The sequence below is a fragment of the Sorghum bicolor genome, chromosome 5, assembly GCF_000003195.3.
Source record: "Sorghum bicolor cultivar BTx623 chromosome 5, Sorghum_bicolor_NCBIv3, whole genome shotgun sequence".
Taxonomy (NCBI): Eukaryota; Viridiplantae; Streptophyta; class Magnoliopsida; order Poales; family Poaceae; genus Sorghum; species Sorghum bicolor.
Window position 1 is genome coordinate 8,412,631 of NC_012874.2, and position 20,178 is coordinate 8,432,808.

The 20,178-nt window shown below is 42.6% G+C and overlaps 2 protein-coding genes across 5 annotated transcripts; both read right to left on the minus strand.

Moving 5' to 3' along the window:
- LOC110435287 lies at positions 2,558–3,169 on the minus strand. The gene is made up of 3 exons (XM_021460717.1): positions 3,090–3,169; positions 2,918–3,010; positions 2,558–2,837 (listed from the first exon to the last, which is right to left on the minus strand). Exons 1-3 carry the CDS (start codon positions 3,159–3,161, stop codon positions 2,640–2,642), a joined length of 363 nt encoding a protein of 120 aa, XP_021316392.1. The 5' UTR covers positions 3,162–3,169; the 3' UTR covers positions 2,558–2,639.
- Positions 10,789–18,954, minus strand: LOC8079784 (UDP-glycosyltransferase 83A1). Of its 4 annotated transcripts, XR_002453075.1 has the most exons (3): positions 18,333–18,954; positions 15,128–16,493; positions 10,814–14,253 (listed from the first exon to the last, which is right to left on the minus strand). XR_002453075.1 is itself a non-coding variant. In XM_021460932.1 (2 exons), exon 2 carries the CDS (start codon positions 13,486–13,488, stop codon positions 11,920–11,922), a length of 1,569 nt encoding a protein of 522 aa, XP_021316607.1. In that variant the 5' UTR covers positions 13,489–14,253; positions 18,333–18,420; the 3' UTR covers positions 10,789–11,919. The 4 variants fall into 4 exon arrangements, 3 of the variants coding, with proteins under 3 accessions (XP_021316607.1, XP_021316606.1, XP_002450476.1); XM_021460932.1 differs by lacking the exon at positions 15,128–16,493 and having other exon boundaries at positions 10,789–14,253; positions 18,333–18,420; XM_021460931.1 differs by lacking the exon at positions 18,333–18,954 and having other exon boundaries at positions 10,789–14,253; positions 15,128–15,611.

Sequence of the window (20,178 nt, forward strand, 5' to 3'; positions counted from 1 at the left end):
GAATGGCCGCATCCTTCCCCTGGTAGCGTCGAAGGATATCCTTCACCCAGAGAACCTCCGTGCGGATGCGTGCGGAGGATCCTGAGAAAAACTAAAGTTGACGACTCGTCTTGTCATACTACGTGTACGCAGGGACTGGGACACCGGCGGAGGCCCTCAAGCAGACAAAGGGGGGAACCTCCGATCCTCCCAAGTCCAAGGATGGCGAGAGACGCGGCCAAGCCGAGGAACCTCTGAGGCGGCCAGGCTGAGGAACCTCCGACGGTGAAACGTCGAAGGATCGGTGGCCGCGCAGGCTGAGGAACCTCCAGAATGGCCGGGCCGAGGAACCTCTGGTCGGGCCAGGCTGAGGAACCTCCGACAAAGAAGCGTCGAAGGATCGGCGGCCGAGCGGAGGATCCAAGCCTCCGACCAGCTGAAGCCCTAGACAGGGGACACACGCAGGGTTCGTAGTGTGAAATTACACGAATGACTTAGGGTCAGTAGACTGTAATATGAGAATATACTGGGATATTCCCCCACCGTCACGGGGCATTTCTGTAATTGTCTTAGGTCGGTTTCCGAGCCCTATATAAGGGGCGTGATACCGTCATTAAAGAGAGAGAGAAAGCATTTACGGATCTTACCTACTGTTGAGTCCACTGTTGCTTGACCTCTCACAACACCGAGTGAGAAGGTTCCCAGCGTGTTGCTGGGGAGTGCAGTGCGCATTTTCCCAACAAGTTCAATCTTCCTCTTGGGCATTTTGATCCTTTCACAGAGGTTCTCACTTTATTTCTACTTATAATCTCCCTTTTCTCTCTAAGCACATGGCCAACCTAGAGCAAATGATAATAGGACTGCAAGGATATACTATCTAACCAGCCATCTTTGTAGGCACTTGGACATAGTCAAAACGGCTCCTAAGCTAACACTGAGCATATATACTAACCCACTTAGGAGCAATATGGTCCATACTACATAAAAATACACCCAACGCATAGACGACAACCTCGGAAATGTTGTCACCTACTGCCCAAATCATTCGAGGCTCAAATCCGATAAACCTATCACCCACAATTTTGAGGCCGAAATTGCCAAACCAACTAGAATCGCATAGCCGCTATGCCTTCTCCATGATGCCGATGATTGTATACCCAAAGATTTAATGACATAAGGGTATATATGCTGGTGCCAACCATATATAAGGTCATGTTTGGTTCTGTTTTTTTAACACATGTCCCATCGAATGTTTGGACACATGCATGGAGTATTAAATATATAGACTATTTATAAAACTAAAAAACAACTAGAGAATAATTTGTGAGATGATTTTTAAGCCTAATTAGTCCATAATTAGACACTAATTGCTATATAGTTATAAATATGCTAAATACATGTTAAACTTTAGCACCTCCAACCAAACACCATCTAAGAGCAATGCATACCATGCAAAAGCGTTGATGTTGGAACACAACTACTTCCATAAAAGCATTTTTTTATGAAATCATACTCGGTTTACAAAATTCAATAGAATGACCTGTGGTGAAACAACATGCGTAAAAATTGTATATATTAAAATATACTAGGGCTAAACAGTCTTTTTTTTGAAACACTACTTAGGCTCTATGGCCTTGTATTAACAGATGATTGCTCAGCCAAATCGCAAGCCGCCCAAACGCTTACAAACTCAGCGCGCCACTTTCAGCGCTAAACAGTCTGGTAACCACACAATTTCAGCGCGCCACTTTGCTAGTTCGTTTACGTTAGGTTGCGCAACATTTGGAATCTTAGTGACCTTTGGAAACTATTTTAGTGAGTCACACTTGTACTCTCGTATCAGTTGTTGAGAGAAAATGGGTTGAAGAATTTTAAAGACGAACGCCATGAAACTGACGGCCAATTCTCAAAAAAAAAAAAAAAAAACCTGACGGCCAGATGTAATGTTGCTTGTTCCGAGAAAAGTAATGCATTGTTGGATATATATATAGCCATATAGGAAACTTATCATCAGCCATATCTTTTGTTTTTGGCAAATGACAGGCTGTTCTTTAGTTTTGGGCCTTTAATTTGGCATGTCATTGCAACTTGCTCATGATGATGCACTACTACAGAATTCATTTCTAGGGGCGGCTAGGAACCCGCGGCTGGCCCAGCCGCCCCTCCGGCCTCGCACTTACAAATAAAACATTTGTAAGGGCGGGTGCCCCAGCTGCCCTTACAAATACATTTGTAAGGGCGGCTAGTGTTATCAGCCGCCCTTAGAAATATCATTTGTAAGGGCGGCTGGTGACCGAGCCCCCCTTACAAATAGTATTTCTAAGGACGGCTGAAACAACATCCGCCCCTAAAGTGATAATTTGTAGGGGCGGTTCAATATACAGCCGCCCCTACAACCTATTTTTCAGCAAAAAAAAAATTAAATCTGAATTAAAATATGACTAGAGCACGTAATATATAATTCAAATCTGACCACCACACACACACATATATATATATATATATATATATATATATATATATATATTCATCCACAACCACACAAGAACAATATAAACCACAAATTACATATCTAATTCATCGCAAAGTCTATTACATAACCATAATTCACAAGTTCAAATATTCCTACAAGTCCATATGCATCTTAGTCTAGATTGTTATCAACGTCCAAGACAGAGCCTGTGTGTCTCACGCAGGTGTTGGTGAAGTGGATTGGAGCCTAAGTCGGACCTTACATCATGGTAAGCGCCTCTAGAATCAACAATCTCGTCAATGATGAAGTTGCAAAGGTCGCCGACGAGCCCTAGGAGTTCATCCTCCTTGATTAGGTTCCTTCGCTTGTCTTTATATTCTTTCCACTATAGGAGAACAAGTTTAAGATTTCATAACATGAGGGAACTAAATTTCATACTATGAGGGAACAAAGTGTGAAACTAACCAGATTGGGGTGTCTCGTGTAGGCACTAGTGTTACTCATCATACAACATATGTAATATCCACAATGGTTACTTCCAGGCCTCTGCTTGAGACTCTGTGTGTTTTGCATATGGAAATAGTAAGTAATGCTATTTTCTAACGTAATCGAGTATAACGATGTAAGTTACACGTACCGCACAGAGCGTCTTGATCGCCAATTCAGAATTTCCGAGGCCTCGGGCTGCACTGTCTGTCGACCTCGACATTTCGTGCTTTGTTCTAGTAGACAGAAGAAATCAAATAATTAGCAGTAGTAGTAGTGATGATGGTGCCAAGTACAGGGAAGTTCATATTATAACTTAATGCATGGACTTGGACAATAAAAGGCAAGGAAGGATAGCCTCAGAAATATGTCATTCATCATTTGATCATGAACTTGGAGCACCACGGCATCATAACAGATAAGAGTCAAGGTAAAGTAGGGGAGGCTGGTGTGATGATGCCAAGTCCCTCACAAGTTATTGATCATCGGCTCATATTCCATATATCTATGGATTTTAGACAAATTCATCATTGGCAAAACAAAGAAGAGGAGAGGATAGGAGAGGAGAGGGAAGAGAAGAGTATGGCAGCTAGCAGTAGTAACCTAGCAGTAGTAGTAAGCTACATGCAGTTTTAAGCTAGTAGTAGTAGTAGTAAGCTAGCTGGAGTAACAAGCTAGCAGTAGTAGTAAGCTAGGAGTAGTAACCTCGTAGTAGTAGTAAGCTAGCACTAGTAGTAAGCTAGTAGCAATAGTAAGCTAGCAGTAGTAGTAAGCTAGTAGTAGTAAGCTAGCAGCAGTAGTAAGCTAGCAGTAGTAGTAAACTAGCAGCAGTAGTAAGCTAGCAGTAGTAGTAAGCTAGCAGTAGTAGTTGTGATGATGATGCCAATAGGAAAGTTCATATTCTAACTTAATGCATGGACTTGGACAATAAAAGGCAATGAAGGATGGTCTCAGAAACATGTCAATCATCATTTGATCATGAACTTGGAGCACCACGGCATCATAACAAATAAGAGTTAAGGTAAAGTAGGGGCGGCTGGTGTGATGATACCAAGTCTCTCACAAGTTATTGATCATCAACTCATATCCCATATCTTCTAAAAACGATTCACGCACCAAAAGAAGGCCGGCGAGCGTGGCCACGTCGCCTACCTTTCTCGGCCGTCGGATCGGGCTCATGAACGGGCGAGATCGTGCTCTCCTTGGTCGTTTTGCAAAAAAGCCCTCCAACTTTATACGAATCGACCCGCAGTCCACTTCCCTCTCTCATATATTCTTGCAAAAAAAACCCTCCAATTCTTCAGAAATGAACCCGCGGTCCAGCCGCTGCTCAGGCCACGTTATGGGCCTCGGCCCGCATCGCCGCTCGGCGTTGGGCCGAATTGGGCCCAATGGCCTTTTCCATTTTCCAGCGGATTTATTATTTATCTAAACCGGCTGAAATATTATAAAAATCATAACATATCAAATAAAAAACAAAAAAAAAACAAACCAAGTTTGTTACTCTACACAACTAGCACTACTCTAAATACATAGTATCACATATTTTCATGGAATTTAATTTGTATAAATATAAATCTATCGTACGATATCCATATTACTATATCAAAATTACTTAAAAAATGCTTTTCTCTCTTAATAAAAAAATGTAATAGTTCTCTTCCAACACTTACGATAATATATTATATCCTCAAATTTCAAATAAAAATAAAAAAACACAAAAAATAATAAACAAAAAGAAAAGATAGTTAAAAATCACTGATAATAAACAAAAAGAGAAGATAATTTAAAATCACTACATCTGAATATAGACTAGCAGGCTCACCGCGTGTCACCGCGTGTTACACTAATGCTCCTCTCTCTTAGTAAGAAATATAATAGTTCTATTTGAACACCTAGGATAATATATTATATCCTTAAATTTCAAAGAAAAATAGGAAAACAAATAATAATAATAATATACAAAAAGAAAAAATAGTTAAAAATCACTACACCTAAATAGTATACAAACAAACTAAACACTACGAATAAGTAATATAGACTGGCAGCTCACCACGTGTTATACGTGGACTGAACAACTGGTTCACTCCACGAGGTCTATATAACTAATACTGCACTGTAAACACATAACATAACATGTTTTAGTGCAATTTTATTTCTATAAATGTGGATCTAGATTTCTCTAGAGTTTTATATAAATACTTAATAGTGTTACTGTCTTTATTAGAATTGTTATGAAATTTTTATGGTACCTTACCCATACCATGCATAATATAAAACGATTGAGTGATTTCACCAGCTTTATGATCCTAAAAAAATATGTATTCAACTGCACATAATATTACCCCAAGTAACAATATAGTGCAAAAAAGACATAATTAATAAACGAAAACAGGTGCGCATAGCTCAGTTTGTAAATTTAAATAATTGAAGTAATACTTGCTCTGTTGAATCTTTGTTACATGCTCCTATTCAAGAATAATTTGGTCATTCAGAGTTCAATACTATAAACTGTTGCATATGATATATAATTATTTGAAATCTATTGGAATGACCACTTCCCCTAACATGGGCCTCTTTGGGAAATACAGCAAGCGAACCAATACTTATACCTAAATTGTATTCAAATAAACTATCAATCAATTAGTTAAACCTATTACACTAAACAGTCTCATACTGGCCTACGCGGCAACGCCGCGTCCCTTTTCTAGTTATCTATGGATTTAGACAAATTCATCATCGACAAAACAAAGAAGAGGAGAGGATAGGAGAGGAGGGAAGAGAAGAGTATGGTAGCAGCTAGTAGTATTAGTATAGTATGAAATGTAGCGGTGGTAAAAGATAATAGTTTATAGTCAGGGGGTAAAACTCCATCATTCATATGCCACTGCCTCAGTAATTATATTATAAATAGTAGAGAAATAACAGTTTAGAAAACTTTCCAAAAAAACATAGTTGCATATGCCATTCACTAACTGTTACTACTGCTCGCTTACTAAAATTGGCATCCAAATTGGCAACATGCTATATAAGCAATAACAGTGAGTGGCATGTGATCAATTCAATAATTGATGTGCTCATTTCAGGTAAAATGTCCTCAAAGTGTTCAAAATTGGCATATGATCATCATAGGCAGTGGCAATATGCTCAGTTAACAAATAAAGAAGCATCACAGGCTCAGTTAACAAATAAAGATACATTGATACAGTAGAGAGAAGAGAGTACAGTAGTAGTAGAGATTTTAGTACTAGAAGAGGAGAGGAGAGTTGGACAGTAGTAGGAGAGGAAAGCAGTGGAGAGTATTGGAGAGTTGCTCTATTTCATCATCTGCAAAACAAAGTAAAGGACATGAGAGGGAAGAGTGGGCAAAACAAAGTAGAGGACAGGAGAGTGATGAACTACATAAATAGTGGCCTCAGAAACATGTCTAGATCATCAGCTCATATTCTAAATTAATGTATGCAGTTGGATAATTTCATCATCGGCAAAACAAAGGAGAAAGTAGAGGGGAGACTTGGCAGATATGGTCCAAATAGTGGCCTTAGAAATATGTCAATCATCATTTGATCATAAACTTGGAGCACCACGACATCATAACAAATAAGAGTCAAGGTAAAGTAGGGGCGGCTGTTGTGATGATGCCAAGTCCCTCACAAGTTATTGATCATCAGCTCATATCCCATATTATCTATGGATTTAGACAAATTCATCATTGGCAAAACAAAGAAGAGGAGAGGATAGGAGAGGAAAGGGAAGAGAAGAGCATGGTAGCAGCTAGTAGTATTAGTAGAGTATGAAATGTAGCCGTGGTAAAAGACATGCTTGTTGTCCTGCAGGCTCAACACAGCAAGGGGCATTGATTCATCCATGCTGCCAAAGAGAAGATAGAACAGGATAACCTACCGGCAACCACAAACAAAAATCATAAACCAAATCGCAGCCAATTAAGAAACATGTCTGAAGAAAGCTTAAGTTTCAACACCAATAATAATCCTTTTCAACCAGAGTTAGGATGTGGATATTTGCTTCTTAATTAGACCTCCGGGCTTCGGCCTATCTCATATTCATAAAAACCGAGATGCAATTGAGCAATTAACTACAATGGACCACTATCCAGTACTGTATCTGAACTTATTTTGGATTGCAGCAAGTTGCAACGTGCTAGTTATTTTTTTATTGAACAAAACTTTTCTTTTCCTTTTTGCATTTTTGCAGCAACAAGATTCTATGATAGCTAAGAATTAGTGGATGCAAAAACTAATACACTGATCAGTTTCACAAAAATTAGTGGATGCAAAAACTAATGCACTGATCAGTTTCACAGAAATTAATTCAGTTACTGAAGACTGAAAATAGCACTGATCACAGAAATTACCAGTCCAACAATTCCCAGCAATTAAATAAGCAATACAAATTGAAGGAGGGCTAACAATTTCCACAGAAGGTTCTCTTTTTTTCATATCTCGGTACGTTATTGAGACTCTTCCTACACCAACAGTAAACGTGGGCAATATCTCGGTATGGTATTAAGAATATAAAAAAGCCGCAAGAACACATCACTTGAAATTGAACCATATGTAAATAGGTATACATTGCATAATATATTGTGTGATGATTATGATTGTGATGAATCATTGCGTGACCTCTAGGAGTCAGGGAAGAATATGTGCAGCAGAGACATACCCAGAATCACGTAGACGGCGTGGACGACAATGAAGCCCAAGCAGCACAAATAGACAGCGTCTCAGACCTCCAGACGACCAAATCTGGAACAAACCTGGGCACGATGGCACCAATATCAAATCACAGCAAACCAGAACAAAAGAATCCCTCATGGAGGCAGGGGAAATATCTGCAGCAGCAACATACCAAGAAGGTGAATAATCCGAAGAAAGACGCGCACAGTGAAGAAGGGATGAGCAGGGGCCCCAGCTGCGGTGGACTTCCAGCGGACGTCGGCCTCCGAGGACGCGACCCTCGGCTTCGGTCCACAGGTGGGCGGGGTGAGCGGCCGGCGTGATGCCTGGTCTGGCGGGGCGGGGCGGCGAGGAGGGGGTGGTGGCGCGACTGCGCTGCGCGGCCGAGGAAGTGCGACCGCCGCCGCAAACAGACGAGGCGCTGCTTCGATTCCTTCGGCGGGAGGGTTTGGGAGGTGCAGGCGTGGCGGATCTCGAAACCCTAGACACCGTGGGGCGCCGGCACGCGCGAGCATGGGCGTCAGCAGCGGGGAGGAGGGTGGAGGGCCGCCAGTGAGGAGGGAGGAGGGAGGAGGGAGGAGGTCCGCCGGGCTGGAGGGAGGAGGAGCGCACGGGGTGGCCGGCGGCGGAGTCGGGCAGCCTGCCGGCGTCAACACAGAGTAATGCGCCCAAGACTTAGCCAAATTTTGTTGGCGAATGTATATATACCCGATTCATTTGTAAGGGCGGCTGGTGAGTGAGCCGCCCTTACAAATACATTTCTAGGGGCGGTTCCTGATCAAGCCGCCCTTAGGCCAGTCTCAGTGCATGGTGTCATTGCACAGTTTCCCAAACAAATTTGCTAACAAAGCCTCCATGAAACAAACATTGAAACACCCTCCACAATGCAACAGTTTCATTGTGATGTTTCCCAGGCTGATAATTCAGGTCACAACAATGTATAATTGATAAAAAATTGAAACATACATCTAGTAACTGAAAACTTTGCATCTAGTAACTGAAAACTTTGCATCTAGTAATAGAAAACTTTGCATCTAGTAACTGAAAACTTTGCATCTAGTAACTGAAAACTTTGCATCTAGTAACTGAAAACTTTGCATCTTGTAACTGAAAACTTTGCATCTTGTAACTGAAAACTTTGCATCTTTCACAATAGTAACTGAAAACTTTGCATGTTTCACAGTAGAAACTGATATAGTGCAGCATTCAAACGAATATACTATGATTCAAACATACTGCACCTTTGAATCAGAACTAACATATGAGACATATTAGATAGTTAATATCTATAATAATATATAGCTTGGAGACATATTTATTTATAATAAAAATAGAAATTAGTCAAACCTAATCTTACCAAGTTTGTACTAATATGTATAATAATATATAGTAGGGCACGGCCAAAATATGAGACGTATATACTAAAAAGCATAGCTTGGAGTAGATAACTTTTCCAGATGGTAAAATGGCCTATGTATGAAACGTATATCTTGATGAGTTATAACAACTTTGTATTCAAAGGTTTTCCGGCTGAGGTCATTAAGTGCCTCGTTTGACCATGTTTGACCAAGTCAAGTCTTGGGTTTTCAGAACATGTGAACATAGTTTACCGAAGCTTTTTCAGATGATGAAATGGTCCATGTATGAAATGTAGGTTTTGATGAGTTCTAACACTCTTATATTCAAAAGTTTTTCATAAGGGGTCATTTAGTGCCTCGTTCGACCACGTTTGACCAAAGTCAACTATTGGATTTTAACAAAAAGGTTCTTTGACCGAACCCTAGACGGTCTCAACTTGAAAAATCATAAATACAAAGTTTGTTAATCACATCAAGATCTACATTTCTTGTACTGGTCAACTTTTCATTTGACTGAGTTTGTACCGCTCGAATCTTGAATTTCGAAATTTTGATAGCAACGTGCGAGTTTCGACACCCTAGACGGCCCCAACATGAAAAGTCATGAATACCAAGTTTGTTCCACTCATCAATATCTACATTTGATATATAGACCATTTTTCCATTGGAGAAAGTTTTATGAATGTGTAGTTCAAAATCCACAAGTCTCGCGTATTGTTTCATGAAGTCTATGTGAGATTCAAGATTTTGTGCATATAGTCTACCAAAACTTTTCCGGATGGTAGACTGGCCTATGTATGAAAAGTATATCTTTATGAGTTATAACAACTTTGTATTCAAAGGTTTTCCGGCTGAGGTCATTAAGTACCTCGTTTGATCACGTTTGACCAAGTCAAGTCTTGGGTTTTGAGAACATGTTAACATAGTTTACCGAAGCTTTTTCAGATGATGAAGTGGTCCATGTATGAAATGTAGGTTTTGATGAGTTCTAACACTCTTGTATTCAAAAGTTTTTCATATGGGGTCATTTAGTGCCTCGTTCGACCACGTTTCACCAAGTCAACTATAGGATTTTAACAGAAAGGCTCTTTGACCGAACCCTAGACGGTCTCAACTAGAAAAATCATAAATACAAAGTTTGTCAATCACATCAAGATCTACATTTCTTGTAGTGGTCAACTTTTCATTTGACTGAGTTTGGACCGCTCGAATCTTGAATTTCGAAATTTTGATAGCAACGTGCGAGTTTCGACACCCTAGACGGCCCCAACATGAAAAGTCATGAATACCAAGTTTGTTCCACTCATCACTATCTACATTTGATATATAGACCATTTTTCCATTGGAGAAAGTTTTATGAATGTGTAGTTCGAAATCCACAAGTCTCGCGTATTGTTTCATGAAGTATTCAAGATTTTGTGGATATAGTCTACCAAAACTTTTCCGGATGGTAAAATGGCCTATGTATGAAACGTTTATCTTGATGCGTTATAACAACTTTGTATTCAAAGGTTTTCCGGCTGAGGTCATTAAGTGCCTCGTTTGACCACGTTTGACCAAGTCAAGTCTTGGATTTTGAGAACATGTGAACATAGTTTACCGAAGCACCCTAGATGGCCCCAACATGAAAAGTAGTCTCACAAACATACATAAATATATAGTCCGACTCACAAGCATACACAACAGGTAGTTTTACAGATACCGACACACACACACACACACACACTTATTCGAACTAGCTAGGACCCGCTGTAACAAATTTTGCCTTGCCACCTTTTCTTTCCCATGGCATTACGTTTTTTGGTAGGTTTCCTTCCACAACACTGATTTTCCTACTAAAGTCAGAAAACAAATGCATCTCTTCGTAGTTATTGTGAGCTTCAACATCATCCACTCCATCAACTCCGATAAGGTGTTGTTTCCCAGGGACAACCACATGCATTATCTTCTTCCTCGGGGGGCGGATACTTAGCGGGTCTGGCAAATAGAAAACTTGTGCGACACTTGAAGCGAGCACCCAAGGGTCATCTTGGTATCCTATGTTCTGTAGATCTAGGACTGTCAACCCAATCTCATTTACATTATGTTGCTTGATCCAGCGACATCGAAATAGGGCGATCTTTAGATCCCTTCCATACTCAAGCTCCCATATATCTTCAATTATGCCAAAGTAAGGGACCTTTCTCCCGTGCCCGTCGACCGCCTCACATCGAACACCACTGTTCTGGTTCACACTTTTACTATCCTTTGTGTGGGTGTAGTATGTGTACCCATTGATTTCATAAGCATTCCAAGACATCACTTGTCTCGATGGCCCCCTTGCCAACTTACTAATGACAATCGAATTTGCACTTTCTCCAGGTGGTATGTTCTGGTCCTTCAGCCATGAAGTTAGGCGTTGCTTGTGCTGTTTCATGACCCAATCATCTGAACGACCATTCCTCTCCTCCATAATGATAGCCAAGTGTTCGTCAACGTACGGTTGCATCAGTTTTGTGCTCTGCAAGACACAGTAATGCGCTCGACTGACCTCTGTAAAATCATTGTCGATGAATGTTTTTCCACCACATGTGCCCTTCCCAGCCACCCTACCCTTGTGACGAGAATTAGGATTGCCAATCCCTCTCTGTACTTTTAGGAACTCTTGACAGCACTCGATGACCTCTTCAGTACTATAACCCTCTATCATGGAGCCCTCTGGGTGTGCTCGATTATGCACGTAACGGCTTAGGACCGACATGAACCGCTCATAGGACCACATTTCATGCAAGTAACAAGGTCCCAATGCCTCAATCTGATGAACCATGTGAATCATAAGATGTACCATTATATCAAAAAAAGCAGGAGGTAAACACATCTCTAGTTGGTTCTGGGTCTCCACCACGAAATCATGTAGGTCTCTCAGCTCTTCCCTGCGAATCGTCTTCTATGAGATCTTTGACCAGAAGTAACACATGCGGGTGATGGCCATTTTCAAAAACTCTGGCTTTATAGCCCTAATTGCAATTGGTAGGTACATTGTTAGCATCATATGACAATCGTGAGCTTTGCAGTAGTGAAATGATAGGTCCTTCATCGACACTAGCTTCTTTGGGTTTGCTGAAAACCCAGTCGACACTTTGATCTGCCTCATAAAGTTGCATAAATCTCTCCTCTCTTCTAGGTCTAGGTTATAGGCAGCTGCGGGCAGAGTGTATTTCCCATTATCCTGGCGTACTGGTTGAAGCTCTGGCATCACCTTTAGTTGCTCCATGTCCCTTCGTGCTTTCAGTCCATCCTTTGACTTGGGTGTGTCCATCAATGTAGCAATGAGACTCTCAAAGACATTCTTTTGAACGTGCATAGAATCAATGGCATGGGGGACCTCCAATTGCGGCCAATATGGCAGATACTGAAAGAAGATCGATTGTTTCTTAAAAGGTACCCCTTCGATAGGAGGTGTGCTTCTATCTCTAGTCGTTCCATCCATTTTCTTCTTTCCATAGATGATGCGTATGGTTTTCACCATTTCATACACATATTTTCCATCATGACGTCTCTCTGGAGGTCGTTCTACGTACTCTGGGATGTTGTCAAAGTACTTTAAGTACAGTTTACTGCGGTACCTGTGACCTTCCTTTAAGAAACGACGATTCCCGATGTAAACACTCTTCTTGGATCCATCTAGAAACACCCACCTAGTATCATCCAGACAGACCAAGCATCCCATCTTGCCTTTGAACTGTCCAGACAAGGCAAACAACGCTGGGTGATCGTTGATAGTCACAATTATTATTGCCCTTAATGTGAAGGTCTCGTGTCGTAATGCATCATACATCAGCTCCCCAGTCCTCCACAGTTTCTCGAATTCTTGCATCACAGGCTCGAGGAACACGTCCATATCGAAGCCTGGTTGTCGAGGGCCAGAAACTAGAACAGTGAGGAAAAGGTACTTTCTCTTCTGACACAACCATGCTGGGATGTTGTACATGCTCAAGATCACTGGCCAAGTGCTGTGGTCACTGTTCCTCTCATTGAAGGGATTCATTCCATCGGTGCTCAAGGCGAATCGTACATTCCTTGGGTCCGAGCTGAACAACGGGTTGTTCATATCGAAGTCCTGACACTGACTAGCATCGGCCGGGTGTGCAATGACATCGTCATCGACGTTGCGCTCAATGTCCCACCATGTCATGAGCGCTGCTTCCTTAGGGTTCATGAAGATACGCCTCAAGCGGTCGGTCACTGGCAGGTACCACATTACCAAGGCGGGAATTTTTCTCTTCTTTGCATCGTTGCCTAATGTAGTGTCCTCTAGTGGTTGAGATTCTTGTACCACCTTTTTTGCCCCCTTCTTGTTCCTCTTGTTCCCGGTGCAGGATTCTCCGCCACTGTAAAGGTCATTGTTCTTGTACCGGCTGGCCCCACACCGCGGACATTTATCTAGATCTTTGAACGTATCACCACGAAAAAGGATACAATGGTTGGGGCATGCATCTATTTTCTCAACACCCATTGATAATGGACTTATAACCTTCTTCGCATGATATGTGTTGGTGGGAACTAAGTTTGGCTGTGGCAACACCCATGATAAGAGACCCAACAGATCATTGAAACTGCAGTCAGATCAGCCGTACTTTGCCTTCAAGATGAGTAGCTCAAGCACAAAACGGAGCAGTGTCCAATGGGTCGGACAACCCTTCTCAACACTGTACACAGTCTCCATCGATGCTTTTTTCACCCTCTCTACATTTTCTACACCTTTATTCCGCAGTAATATTTCTGGTCCAATCGCCCGAATCATGTCCTCTAAATTGTCAAAGTCATCTTCATCCCCCTCGCGTGCTCCTCCATCAGTGCCGACATCAGCAGCATCATTAGCACCATCTTGATTGCCAAAGTACTGACCACCTTGTCCATTGCCATAGTCATAGCCCATTTCTTCTTCAAGCTCAGTTGTGTATTGGTGCATATACCTCTCGGCTTCGGCGGCATCTCCTAGATCAAAGTTGCCATCATCAATAACCGTTGTTTCGCCATGATGAGTCCACACTGTGTAGTTCGGAACAAATCCTCGCATAATCAGAGGTGATCTAATGGTATTCAGATCTGCAAATGCCATAAGGTTCTTGCAATCTTTGCAGGGACAAATAATTGTATCCTTATAATGTGTCAACGTTAATGCATGCTTCTCTGCGGCTTCAATAAATTTATCCACCTCATCGCGAAAACCTTCATCAATCCTTGACCAACCATACATCCAAGAGTTCCTGTACTCCGTCTTTTAAAACAAAACAAAAATACAAAATACATAAAAAAATAAATTAATGAAGAAAAAATACAAACTAGACATTAATTGTGTATATACTCATGGTAGAGGATAATTATTTAGTTGGCTATTAATAAAACTAAATATTTAGAAAAGGAATAAGCAACAAATATTATTTTACCAATTAGCAACAATTAGCAACAAAACAAAAATACAAAATACATAAAACAAGCATTATTTTATAAAATATTAACTTATATATTAATTAGTTGGCTATTAATGAAACTAAATATTTGGAAAAGAAATTAGAAACAAGTATTATTTTACCAATTAGCAACAATTAGCAACAAAACGGAAATACAAAATACATAAAACAAGTATTATTTTAGAAAATATTAACTTATATATTAATTAGTTGGCTATTAATGAAACTATATTTAGAAAAGAAATTAGAAACAAGTATTATTTTACCAATCAACAATAATTAGCAACAATTATTAAATTATAATTATATAAATAAACTTATATATAGTTCCATTGTCAACAATTAGAAACAATTATTATTTTACCAACAATTTTTTATATCCAAACCATTCTAATTTCATGAACCATAAATAAAAAAATTAAAAAGCAAATCCTAGATCTAGAACTAGATGAACATACATGATAGAGTAAAATATATCACCACTAAAATCAAGCAAGAACGACCAATAAAGTGGGCAAGCTCATATCTCTAACTAATTCCAACTAATAGCTTAAGAACAAGGGTCTAATTTGCTCCGTACAAAGCTCAAGCACCATGGAAGAGAGAGAAAAGCAAAACTCAAATTACTCACTAACCAACCACTAAAACTTTAATTAAAGTGTTGGAATAGCATTTTCTTACCTTTTCTAAGCTCCCCATGATAGTTTCTGAGACCAAAACCTCCTCCCCTCACTAGAGCAATTTTTAGGAGGTGCCCAAGGCCTCCCAACCTTATCTCCTCGGGTTGGAGTGAGTGACCCGAGGAGGAAGAAGGCTGCAGCCATATATACAGTCGTGATTTGTAAGGGCGGCTGAATCACCAACCGCCCTTAGAAATAAGTTTGTAAGGGCGGCTGGATCACGAACCGCCCTTACAAATCCCACAGTAAGGGCGGCTGGATCAACAACAGCCCTTACAAATGCAATCATTTGTAAGGGCGGCTCGTGTTACCAGCCGTCCTTACTGTGGTATTTGTAAGGGCGGCTCGTGATCAACTAGCCTAGTGCTGATGGAAAATGCACTGTAAGGGCGGTTGCATCACCGGCCGCCCTTACAGTGAAAACCCCTTGGCTCTTACAAATCAATTCTGTAGTAGTGATGATGAGTTCATCTTGTCTCATCAGCCTTTCATGGCGTTAATAACATCCGTCAGATTGTTGAACGACGTGCCATCTTTGCCGATGCTCCTGGACGCAACCTGCTGCAGCTCCGACGCCCTAGACACGGTCGCCGAATCATTCAACAACTTCTCTATGCGCGCAGCGATGTGCTCCCTCGTCACCACGCCGCCGGCGGCGTCCTTCACCAGACGCAGGCCGGTCTTCCAGACGTCGCAGACGTAGCTCTCGTTGATGAACTGGTCGCAGAAGTACGGCCAGGTGAGGAACGGCAGCCCGTTCCTCACCCCCTCCATCACCGAGTTCCACCCACAGTGCGACACGAAGCAGGCGATCGCCGGGTGGGCAAGAACACTGTGCTGAGGTGACCATGTCACAATCTTACCCCTTTTCTCGACGCTCTCCAGGAATCCGTCAGGAAAATCGACGGCATTGGCCAGGCCAGGACGGACGACCCAAAGGAAATGTCTGCCTGACAGCTCCAGTCCATGAGCTAGCTCATGGAACTGGTTCTGGTCGAGCACAGCCATGCTACCAAACGCCACGTAGACAACTGACTTGTCAGGCTGCTCGTCCAGCCATGACAGGCAGGTGTCGTCCTCTACCCAGAAATTCCCGACAGGCTTTCCGGCACGGAGGCCCGTCGGCAATGGCCCGATGGGGAGGATGCTGGGTCTGGGGTGCTCGGACAAGACGCCCTCCTCGAGCTCCTTGACAGTGTTGCACAGCAGGAGGTCGACGGTGCCCTGCCCAAGCGCCTTGAGGCTGTTGCTGAGGCACCGGAATATCTGCCTCTGCGCATCCTCCGTGCCGGCGGCGTTCCAGGCCAGCGGTGCCAGGTTCATCTGCAGCTCACCTACCGGAGGTATCTGTTTGCTCGTCGGTAAACCTGCGATGCCAGAGGATTTAATTTGCTTGGATCTGATCTGCTACCAATAATTTTGAAGGAGTCGAAATCTCATTAATGTATATATATATATAAGTGTTATTCTACATCCTATATGTAGAATATTATTCTACACCAAACCGCTATACTGAATAGATTTCAATACGGCGTTGCTAGCGCCCGGACGTCCGACATCAACAGCGCGTCCGGACGCTAGGCTCTCCACTCACACCACATAGAAAAAAAAGAAAAGTCAACTCACCCCACGTGGAGGACTACCCTCGTCCGCTCCCCTGCACAAGGAGCCTGTTCCCCACCCCCCACGAGCACGGAATCCGCCCTGCCCCTCACTTCGCCGCCTCCTAGTACATCCGCCCGCCGCCAAACTCGTACCCATAGAAACCGACCCCGCCCCGCGCCCGCATAGAGAAAAACGACCACCATGTGCACAGATCTATTTGTCCACAAACTCTGCAACCTAGCACCTCTCATCCTACCACCAACTCATCACCATAGTCTGTCCTCTAGCTACAACAATGAAAAAAGGCTATTGCAAATATTGAAGGACATCTAAAATGCAAAAAAACTGCTAAAACAAACGGAAAAAGCTATTAAAACATCGAAAAAACATCAAATGCAACAAAACAAAAATATGAACTGCGACATAAAAAAAGTCTACTGCAACATTCAAAAACATCTACTGCAACATCGGGTGAAAATCTGCTGCAATATTTAGAAAAAGCTATTACAACATCTCAAGCACTACTAATGCAACATCAGAAAAAACCCTGTTGCAACAAAAAAAATCTACTGCAACATCGAGAGAGAATCTGCTGCAACAACAAGAAAAAGCTATTACAACATCTCAAGCACTAATAATGCAACATTAGAAAAAACATCTGTTGCAACAAAAAATTTTACTCCAACATCGAGGGAGAATGTGCTGCAACAAGGAAAAAAGCAAAAATGAAACATCTCGAAGAATTGCTCTGCAACATCAGAGAAACACCTGTTGCAGCAACCAAAAAAAAATATTGTTGCAACATTCCACATCATCTGTTGCAACACCGAAAATGAATTATTGCAAAACAACAACGAGATCTGACTCGCTGAAACACTAGCTACCACCAAACCCTTGGATCCAGAAGGGGAAGAAGAGGAGGAGGAGGAGGCGCAAGAAGAGAGAGCAGATCTAGATCTAGTGGGAGAGAGGAGAGGGAGAAAGACCTCAGATCTAGATCCCTCTGTACCTACCTCGTCGGAGCCACGTCGTCGTCCTCATCTCCAGAGACATGGAGGTCACAGTGCACGAGGATGAGAGAGCAGGGAGGGAGGGGAGGCGTGCGGGCTCACTGGAAGGAGGAGGAGGAGGACAAAGGCTTAGATCCAGAGGAGAAAGGTTCAGATCTAGATCCCGAGGAGGAGGACTAGATCTTAGATCCAGATCCCTCCACGACCTACCTCATCGGAGCCGCTGCCGTCGTCCTAGTCTCCACTGGAAGTGCGCGATCTGAGTCGTAGAGAGAGGGGCGTGTATGGAGGTCACGGAGGAGCGAGGGAACGAGGAAGGGAGGGAGCACGGGAGCGCAGGCGTGCAGCGAGCTCGCATGCGTGGGCGTGTCTCTGCTCTGGAGATGGCCTAAAGTGTGGTGAGAAAAACAGACGGAGAAGAGAGAGTGCGAGACAAAAAGCGGATAAAAGCGAGTGCGGGAGAAACAGGTCCATTCGGACCGACGGACTACCAAGCGGCGCGTCCGGCTGCTCCGGACGCCCGATCTATAGTATTACCGATTTCAGTATTGTTCAAGTCAGTACTCGTATATATAGAGAGAGAGTTGTTACCATCCTTGTCGAGGATGCCGTCAGCGATGAGCTCCGGCAAGTGTAACGCTGCTGCCATCACGGCGGCGCACGACGGCCAAAGCGTCGCCGTGCGCATGCCGGACTTCTTGGCGACGCCGAGCACCCATGCCACGGCGTAGTCGACGACCATGCAGCGGAAGTTGCCGTTCTGGATCATGTGCTCGACGGCCGGCGGCAGGGAGCTCATTAGCGCGCTGGTTAGCGTGCCGAGGTTGTTTCGGTCGACGTCCGGTGGGATGCCGTCGGAGACAGAGACGAAGCGCACCTGGCCTGATTCAGGTGGTGGCGCTCCGTCATCTTGTTGTCCTGCTGCCTCCAGCTCTGGCGACGCGGCTACGAGCTGGCCGTGGATGTGGTCCGTGTTGACGAAAGTGACGGCGAAGCCATGGTCGGCGAAGCGGTGCGCGAGCTCGAGCAGTGGGAGGACGTGGCCCTGCGCCGGGTAGGCAATGAACAGAGCGTGGGTTGAAGACGGCATGATCGAGTTGTGAAGTGCGTCGGACTCCTCGCTCGTGTATTTAAGCAAGTGCTAAGTACTGATACTGTTCATCAACACACTAGACCTGGACAAGAAACTACTTGATGAATATAGTCGTGTCTACAAAAAAAAAAGTATATTCTTTTTTATTTTTTTTCTACAGGTACTGAATATGACGTGGAGGTGATCCTCCAAATTAAGAGCAGCTGGTTGTCTTTTTTTATTTCACACATGCCGGATGCATGGCGGTGATGCTGACTGTCGTACGTCACTAATCATATGCTTTGTTTTAAATTAATTATCCAACTGCAACTTTGTTTAGTTGCGAAACTTTTTTGAATTTCGTTACCCTAACACTTTTGTTTTATTTGACAAACATTATCCAATTATGGAATAACTAGACTTAAAAGATTCGTCTCGGGATTTATAGACAAACTGTGCAATTAGTTTTTGTTTTCATCTATATTTAATGCTTAATGCATGTGCCGTAAGATTCGATATGACAGGGAATTTTGAAAAGTTTTGGGTTTTTGGTGGAAACTAAACAAGACCTACTTGTCATGCCATAACTTCCAACCTCTTAATTAATATAAGTTATTGATGTCATCTCAAGTTCTATGACAAAATGACATATTCACGTCATGTTCCACTAGTAGCCACATCATGTCACTAACTTCCAACCTCTTAATGCAAGCTATCCACGTCGTGTCTAGTTTTGTCCTAACATGCTAGACACCCACAACATCTTCCACTACTAGCCATGTCATGCCACTAACTTCTAACCTCAAGTTATCTATGTCATCTCAAGTAGTTCTATCTCAACATACAAGACATCAACATCTCACATTTCAGTATCCACAACATCTTCTACTAATAGACATATCATGTCACTAATTTTCAACCACTCAATACAAAGTATCCATGTCAACTGTACCTATTTTCATATCATCCCAACCACTTTTGTACTTTCTTTACATCTTGTATATTTGCATTGAGAACTCTTGCAGCAGGCCACGTCACTCCAAGTCCAATAATTAAAGCTGCCACCACGTTAGGTGTGGAAGGTCGACCATTGACCCGTTAGAAACTCAGAGAGCTCTATTATTGCACTTCTGAAAGAGACCTGAAAACAAATAGCACCATCGCATATAGACACATCATGTGACAGGGAATAGCACTTGGACTCACCAACTCGTGCTGCTGTTCTTTTCCTAGGAACGAAGCCAGCCACTATATATACATGGCTCAGTAGTACACAGATGTATTATAGAGGCGGTTCGCAACCCTTTTGTACAGACGGATTGACAAACCGCCAGTATTGTTGGTCTATGAAAATAAACGTTTCCA